A 9,406-nucleotide genomic window follows, 5' to 3' on the forward strand; every position below is an offset into this window, starting at 1 on the left:
TCTGGCACCAACAACCATGCCACGTTCAAAGTCACTTAAATCACCTTTCTTCCCCATTCTGATGCTCAGTTTGAACTTCAGCAGGTCGTCTTCAGCATGTCTACATGCCTAAATGTATTGAGATGCTGCCACGTGATTGGCTGATTAGCTATTTGTGTTAATGAGCAGTTGAACAGGTGTACCTAATAAAGTGTACTACCCACATTGTTATGATACAAAGGAGGTTGAAAATCGACAAAGTATTCGCTGAACTGGATTTTTGGAAGTAAAGTCTAATTATCATTTTTGTGAAATTAGTCTGACTAAAGCCGAAGTCTCGAGTGTACCGCTCAGACGACGGCACAATACTGTGGATAGCCGAGCTAAATTGCCAAGTTCTTTCACTAATAGTGCTGACAGGTAATTAACTCTAATATTACTTAAAAAAACAACTTTTAAAAAACATTGGTGAGGAAAAAAATCAACAGGGAGAAAACATCCAACTGTTTTGACTTCTTGACTGAAAGGAAAAAAAACACCTTGTCATTAGTGTGAAATTTGTGAAACAGCGAGCTACATTTGGGCGTCTGTGTGATGGGAACTGAGGCAGATAAAAATAGAAAAGTATCATGCACACATACTGTGCTAAAGAGAGCACAAGAAAGACACAGGGCGATGCTTTGTTTCTGCCGAGGCCACGGCGGCTGGGAGAAGGTGGAGCAGGGAGGGGGAGTGTGTGTGTGTGAGTTGTCTGCCTGGGAAGAGTTTTTGCGTGGAAAGGCTGTCAATTTGTGTGTAGCGGTAAAAAGCCATAAAAAGACTATAAAAACATTTAAAGGCATACTAAATTGAGTCCTCTGGGCTTTCCTCTTCCTGCGTGTGTGTTTGTGTGTGTGAACCAGCATTTCTGAAGCCTTCACTCAGAGCTGTTTGTTTCCAGCTAGACGACTCTCTCATCTATGAACTGTGTCTTATGAAATAGTGCAGGCTGAACTGAATGTTTTCGGTTTGCTTTTAAAAAGCACGATGCCGCTAACTTCATACATGATGAGGCATATGTGTTTATGTGGAGGAAACATTCATCATATGACACTAGTGTTTCACTTACCAGACTGTCCACGCCGCCCAGCGTGTGATTGGCATTGTACAGGGAGTAGGTCAACTGGTATACGCCGTCATTGGTCTCGCTGTTGCCATAGAAACCCACACCCACTGCGATGCTGCAGAGAGAAGAGGCAGGGAGGGACAGGTAAGCCTTTGATAAATGAATGAGAGGAGCAGAGAGCTACATCAGCGCTGCTTGGCTTGTGAATCCTGCGTGTCAGAGGTGATGTCCTTTTCAGTCACTGAAGTTCGTCCGTCATCATTAGGAGCTTTGGTGAATTAAAAAATTAATGCAACCTAAAAATGGACTCCTGGGATAGACATATACTTCCTACAAAGAGTGTGGCACAACAGCAAACAGCACCTACACAACATGTTATGAATATTTCATGCCCTCCTATTCGCCCTGGCATTTGGGCATTATCATAAAGCAGTATCATCAATTTCTCCATCAACCCTGACTTTTTGCATAAACAGGAAAGAATGCAAAGGTAATGAGGCACTTTGGGACGATCCCTGAAAGGAGATGGAAATGTTATTTTCTCTATTCAATAGTTAATCGTCAAGGTGAAGGCAGTCATCCGAACAGAATGAATGACAGTGGATTGGAAAGTTGCCGTCTCTGTGTGTCTTTGGGGAGCATCTTGGAGACTTCACACACAATTAGAGTTGTGGGAGAAGTAAAATCAGATTCATTCAGAGTTCGCGCTTCTCCTGTAAAATGTTTCTCTGCTGCACCAGCACGTTCGACTCAAACACTGTCTCACCTCTTTTCCCTTTTGAACATAGCTTTAAGAAAGTCATAAGCGTATCAGACACCTTTTTTACTTGCATGTCTCATGCAACAGATACGCTCTTCTTTTAGGTCTACTCCACACATATGGGTGGTTCTGAAAACAAGATTTTTCTGTAACCTTAACCCTAAAGTCATGTGAAGAAGAAGATGTTGGCCAATCAGAAGCCTGAAAAGAAGCTATTATCTGAAGGCTACATGTGGTGACCTCCCTAGCTCATCCTGACACCTCTGTTCCTCAATATAGTGGAAGAGTAACATGTGGTATAGGCCTCCGTCTATACAGTCTACACCAGCTCTGTGCAGGCTCAGCTACGTTTCACAGCAGTAATCGCAACCTGAAGCTTTAATTTACCCTTCAAGTCTATTTTACGCAAAGTAAAATATGCATTTTGCAACACAGGCAGAGCAGTGTTGTCTTTGGACAGAGCCGGAGAGCAGCACAGTCTTCTTTCACTTCTGCCCTGCAGCTGGGAAGCGAGAGACGGCAACTTCTTGGGTACTGAGGAGCTGCAGTGTTTATTCATGGACAAACTGTACCCTTAACTGTACATTTACTACCACTAGACAACTTCACTGCTAACTTTTCCCTCTGTTTCCATCTCCTACAGTTGTCTGCCTACCCACACACTGCGCTCCCAGGTACTGAAATTTGGCACCGATCAATTGAACATGAATCAATACTTGGCAGAACAGATGTAATTTAGTCCGTACCCTTAGAAGTACCAAGTTGGGAACCCTACAGTATTTACTACAGGAGGCAACACATATATGCTGTATCTATAGAGCACTGTAGCTGCAACAAACTGTTTGGATCTCTGTGTTCTTTTATGTAAACAACACTCTTTGAACCAGAAATTATACATTACAGAGTTTTGGAATGTGTGTGCGCATAAATTGAAACCACTTTCTTTATATATTAAGTCATCCGAGGATTTCACTTGTTCGGCTGGAGCATCCGCACAAAGCATAATAAGCAGCAACATAAACGCACACTCTTAAGTAGTCTCTGAGCTTCTTTTGTCCCCAAAGTGCTGTAGCATTGTTCGTTGTTGAGATTTGAAAGCAGCCGGTGTAAAATCACTCCCTACATAAGCCCAGCAAGTGAATTAGACGTAGATACATAATGTCTCACAACATAATCTGATGGCACTGGACAAGAATCTTTTGCAAAGACGATCATGTCAGAGAGGAATTTTACCCTTTTATGGAACTAAACATTAAGCTTCAAGGAAAACATGTCACTAAATGACAAAGCAAAGTTACTGTAATGAGTATGCTTTTGATTAGTCCATCACACAGTCACACATCATACTAAATTGATCATAAGATGAGATGTGGTCAGGATCTGTATGACTCAGGGGATGACATACCATAGCACCTCTGCTGACATATTTCCTGGGGAAACTCTTCATACATCGAGTCACCGGTTTATGAAATACACCTAGCTTTCAATAGCCTGGCAGTAAATCCCACTTTTATGAAATGTTGATTCAGCTGAATGTGGGTGACAAATTGAAGGAAAAACCCATGTGTCTTAGTAAGAGGTGTTTGGCCACCATGAGCCGCCAGAGCAGTTTACTCCTTCAAAGACCCTGGCAGAGATTCTCCAAGTGTCTGACACTATTAGATGGATGAACACCATTATGCCTCATTTGGTGTTTTGATGAGAATGCTCCAAAATCTCCCCTATGGGATTAACTGGGTAGGAATCTGATGACTGTGTAGTACATGGCTGACATAATTTAGAAACCCTCATGCTTTATATGCAAAATATGCATTCTTTGCCTTCTCATTTATTCAGTTTTTTCCTTTAACAAATGGCCTGTCTGTGTGTGGTTATTTTGGAAGCTGTAGTTGTGTAGCTATAATGCATTATATTTAAGGTGTTGGATTACATTGGGTGTAGCTACCTCATACACTGACACCTCAGTTTTGAACTCATTACATTATCTGATAATCGATGCCAGTTGTATAAAGTAGAGAAGGAAGGGGTTAACTGGGATCCGTTCCCTGGAGTCAAGCATGGCTATTTGACTTGATAATTAATTACAGATCAATATTTTATGACCACATTAATTCTACAAGGTTTTATGAGTGTGGTTGCCTTTTCACTTATCTAATAAACCATAAAATATCAATACAGATTTCCTTGATCTCTTCATTGTCACATCCACTTAAAGCGATTTCACAATTTATATCAACCATGTATCCATTTACTTTTAGCTATTTCAAGTTTTTATCTAGAACTTTAAGCTAACGATTTCAACTGTTTATTCATAATTTAAGCTAACTTTAACTGTTTATGCATTACCGTAAGCTAGGCCAGCTATTTCAGTTGTTTATCTATTACTTTAGGTTGGTTATATCTTTCAGCTATTTATCCAGTTCCTTTAGCTAACTATTTCAGCTGTTTATGTATTACTTAAAGCTAACTATTTCAGCTGTTTATGTATTACTTAAAGCTAACTATTTCAGCTGTTTATGAATTACTTAAAGCTAACTATTTCAGCTGTTTGTCAACTACTTTAAGCTAGGTTAACCATTTCAACTGTTTATCTATTACTTAAAGCTAAAAACTGTTTATCCATTACTTTAAACTGTTTATCCATACAATAAGCTAACTATTTCCACTGTTTATCATTTACCTGAAGCTAGGCTAACTATCTCAGCTTTTTATCCATTACTCTAAACAATTTAAACTGTTTATCCATTACCTTAAGCTAAGCTAACATTTTCAACTGTTTACCCATTACTTAAAGCTACGCTAACTATTACAACTGTTTATCCATTACTTTAAGCTAGGCTAACTATCTCAGCTTTTTATCCATTACTCTACACACTTTAAACTGTTTATCCATTACCTTTGGCTAAGCTAACATTTTCAACTATTTAACCATTACTTTAAGCTACACTTTTTCAACTGTTTATCAATTACCTAAAGCTAGGCTAACTATCTCAGCTTTTTATCCATTACTCTAAACAATTTAAACTGTTCATCCATTACCTTAGGCTAAGCTAACATTTTCAACTGTTTATCCATTACTTTAAGCTATGCTAACTATTAAAACTGTTTATCCATTACTTTAAGCTAGGCTAACTATTTCAGCTGTTTATCTATTTCTGTTAGCTATTAAAACTATTTATCCATTACATTAAGTTAAATATTTTCAACTGTTTATCAATTACCTTAAACTAACTATTTGGACTTATCTATTACCAAAAACAGGCTAACTATTTCAGCTTTATCCACTGTTTACTAGTTACATAATGCTAACTATTACAACTATTTATCAATTACCTTAAAGGTGATAGCTACAACTTTTTCATCAAAACGAATAAAAAAATAATACATCCACAGAACGTTTAGAGGGGTGTAGAATAAAAGTATTAATTTTACTGAAAAAAATATTATAATATAGAAATAATTGTTTTATAAATTTTGACGGGTCCAAAATATATAAATATTTACATCTGGTTACGTTGGCTACGTCGACATGAAATGATCCCTGAGCCAATAGCATTAGTACGTTGATGNTAAGTTACGCTAACTATTTCAGCTGTTTATCCATTACTTTAAGCTATCTAAACGAATCCATTACATTAAGCTAATTATTTTAACTGTTAATCAGTTACCTTAAGCTAGACTGTTTATCCAATACTTTAAGATAGGCTAATTATTTCAGCTGTTTATCTATTACTTTAAGCTTTTCAAACTATTTATCAATTACATTAAGCTAACTATTTCAACTGTTTATCCATCACCATAAGCTAACTATTTTGACTTCTTATCTATTACCGAAGCTAGGCAAACTATTTCAGCTTTATCCACTGTTTACTAGTTACGTAATGCTAACTACTTCATCTGTTTACCAGTATAGCTAACCTTTTCAACTGTGTATCTATTACCTTAAGCTAGGCTAACTGGTGTGAGGACCCTATTGAAATTGCTATGGATTATCATTCGTCCTTCAAATCAATTGCATTTTTTAGGTGCTAAAGATGCTCAAAAACTTACTTTGCAAACACATCAGAACTGTAAAAAACTTGATGTATTATGGTTCTTGTGCTTGGGTGCAACAAAATGGCTCGTTTGTGTCCCCTTCAAGATTCAAAGAAACAGCACCCACAGTACTTTTGACCTAGATGTAAACATTTAAACATTTTGAATTTACTGTGCAATTTTTGGCCTTTTTTTTTTTTTTTTTTTTTTTTTGGACATTTCCAGGCGCTATACTTTAACAAACTTCTCCTAGAGATGTCACCAAATTGACTTCAAATTTGGTCAGTACAATCTTAAGACCTTGGCAATGGTAAATTGTGAAGCTTTTGAGTTTTGGTCAAATGGTGTGGCTGTGGTGAGGCGTCCAATTTTCCATGTCTTGCCCCAGAACAGGAAGTGGTTCATGTCTTGACTGTACATGGCTAAATCTGCCCCAAATTTTATGTTTGACAAGAGTCCAGGGCTGAAGACATCTACATGCTTATGTCTAGATATGCGCCACCGACCAGCAACAGAAAATGACATGTTTTGTACCTTGATGTACTCTGAGATCCACCTCAGCTGTGGTCACAAAAGCCTTAAGACCATGATGAGGCTTTATACTGTGAGTTTTTATCGAACAGAATTGTCGTGGTGGCTCTGTCATTTTTGATTTGCTTCTACAATCTTTCCACGTACCTGCATGTAACTGCAGAAGTACCCTCTGGTTGCCATAAACCACCACTGCACTGTCCCATCTCATAATGTGCTCCCGGTGAAGGCCAGAGGCAGGTCAGGTCAGTACCAAAGGGATGGGAAAACTAGAGTCAGTCTAATTGAGACTTGAGAGCAGTCTCTTTAACCTTGCGGCTTCCCCTGACTCCTCCCTGATGCTCCGGATAAGTGTTAAGCGGAAAAGAGAGACTTTAAATCCACAGTCAACCATGCTTCCTGCAATGTTCGTCTGGAATCGCTCAAGTCTAACAGAGCTGTTGTAGCTGTGCAGCAGCGTGGTGGTCGATGCTGAGTGAGCGCAGGTGGAGCAAAACAACGGGGGCTATTTTCCTAATTAGTACAACAAGGACAGAGCCTCATTAACTGACCCCCTGCAGGTAAACCACCCACTCTGCAGGTTTTAACATAACCCTCAGGGAGAGGCAGGGAGAAATGGAAAGGGGGGTGGGGATACATTTAAGACAGAACAGACGTGAAAAAAAGCATCCGTTGGAGAAAGACAGGGAGTGACAGATACAGACAGACCAAAAGAGACAGACTGACAGCAGGCAGTGTATACTGAATATACATGTAGGCAGGGAGACAGACAGTTTACAACCACTGATACGACACAAAAGCAGGAAGCAAGACAATGGCACAAACAGAGCGAAACAGGAAGAAAGCAGAAAAAATAAAAGAAGATTTGCCTTTCTTAATGCGCCCACATTTAATAATAATCCACTGATGATGACGCATATGCTAGTGCATTTTATTTGTTGGAATTTTTATTGTTTCCCACCAAAAAACATCACCGACAAATAAAAATATACCACAGGAGTTTGTCTCCTTTCATCTCTGTGTGTCTAAATAGAGAAAATGTATTGGGCAAAAGTAGCCGCGAGAAACATGGACTTCTTTGAACCGTGCAAATATTTTAAGGGTAGAATCTAATTAATATAAGGAAGCTTGGAGCGCAGGGAGGCGTGTGTAAAGAGGGAGAACATTGCTCTTTTTCTAACCCTTCCACTTCTCTTAGTGCTGCTCCTTTAAATATCAGCGGTCTGACTCAAATAGAAAGGATATCATAGATTGGAGTGGGCATGTACTGAGCAGAAGTCCAAACTGTCATGTTGATAAATGACAACGTGGATAAAAGACATTGAGGGGAATTCAGAAAAGGAACCAAAAGCTTCAGCCTGCAGCAGAAAGAAAAAACGCCCTCGGCCACTATTAATAGACTCAGACATGTTTGAATATTCTAGATTTTGCCCCAAAATGGCAGCAACGACTCTCCTGAGATGACAAATATAGACATTTTAGATTCAACTCTGCCCTCCTGAAGTCTCAGCAAAGGCCACCCCAAAAAAAAAAATCCTCTTAATATGCAGTAGGCCTAGAATATAAAACACAAGTCGCTGTGTTTTAAAATTTTCATGCGCACATCTCCATTTTCAGAGCCAGAAAAACTTCCAAAATAGCCAATTTAAGGCCTGAGATGAAGTTATAAATTGTGAGTTACTAAAAATACATGACCCCAAAAAAGTGAATGAGGGCTTTAAAACCAAACCGCTGCTGTGCTGTTATTGGTGATACTGTAGGCACGCTATGAAAAGCTTCTTGTGTGCCAGCCAAAGTGTTTCTGTATGGGATCCAATGGAAGACGCTCATATCGTGTAAACAGACAGCTCTCTTCCTTCCTCTCCTTCTCTTTCCCTTTCATTGTGTCCTCCATTCTCATTTCCGCTTTCCGATTGGCAACAGATACCTGCCACAGTAAACAAAAACAAATAAATATTTCAAGAGTCCTGGAGAGGAGAATAACTTGTGATGATCTATTTACATAAGCAGTAAAGACACTGTGATCAACTCTGTGCAGTGTCTCTGCTGCCTTTTTAAATAAACATCTTTCGGAATAGATTTGAGAACGTTTTATACCTTTAATTGAAAGTAAATAAAATGTTCATGTATTTGCTGTGTTACATCTGACTATCATAAGGAAAAGTCCTCAAAATGTGTTATTAATGACGTCCTTTTTAAGTATTTTAAAGTTGGGCTCAGACTTCAGGAGTTTTAAAATCCGGAGCAATTTTGGAATCAAGTTGCATCACGCACATAAGGAGGAAGTTCACAGATGTTCCTCTCTCTTATCTCAGACACGCACACACTACAAGATTTAAAACTACTGGTGCATCACACGCGACAGGATGTTATTAAGATTATTGTGCCAGAGGGAGCATGAATGCACCACCTCAGGTGACCTCAGGGGGAAGCAGATGTAAACAAAATGGAGACTGAGGTGATGTGACAACTTGCTGTAATGTAAATAATGCTCTGCACTGAGGAAAAACAAAAGCAGAGAGCTTAATGAGGCTGGATGAGAGAATGGTTGGGGAGATGGATCCAACACAGTCTGTCTATTCTTCAACAAGAACTGAGATTTTATTGATTTATTAGCTGCTACATACTGATATAATCATTCATCATCCAGATTCTAACTCCTATATATCAAACAAATTGAAATTATCAAGGGTGCTCTCACACCTGCCCTGTTTGGTTTGGTTCAATCGAAGTGCGGTTGTGTGAACACAGCAATCACACTCAGGTGTGCACCAAAACAACCGGACTGAGACTTTCTTGAAGAGGTGGTCAAACGAACTCTGGTGCAGTTCGTTTGTGGTGAGAACGTGTTCCGACCTGGATGTGAACCAACTGCAGTCACATGACACATTGTTTGGGTTAAACATGAGCATGTTACAGTCCTGGAGGATTATTAATGTGCACCTCCTCCTGTACTGCCTTAAAGGGCCAGTGTGTAAAATGGGTTGAAAACAAAC

General features: G+C 39.1%; 1 protein-coding gene across 2 annotated transcripts in view; it reads right to left on the reverse strand.

The window, feature by feature from the left end:
- The window catches only part of ttyh2 (tweety family member 2), a 106,614-nt gene that overhangs the window by 58,124 nt on the left and 39,084 nt on the right, over nucleotides 1-9,406 (reverse strand). For both annotated transcript variants that reach the window (XM_050060114.1, XM_050060115.1), the window contains exon 3: nucleotides 1,088-1,199. In XM_050060114.1, the coding sequence (XP_049916071.1) occupies nucleotides 1,088-1,199 (112 nt within the window). The remainder of the gene's footprint in view (nucleotides 1-1,087; nucleotides 1,200-9,406) is intronic.

This window comes from Epinephelus moara, chromosome 13, assembly GCF_006386435.1.
Source record: "Epinephelus moara isolate mb chromosome 13, YSFRI_EMoa_1.0, whole genome shotgun sequence".
Taxonomy (NCBI): Eukaryota; Metazoa; Chordata; class Actinopteri; order Perciformes; family Serranidae; genus Epinephelus; species Epinephelus moara.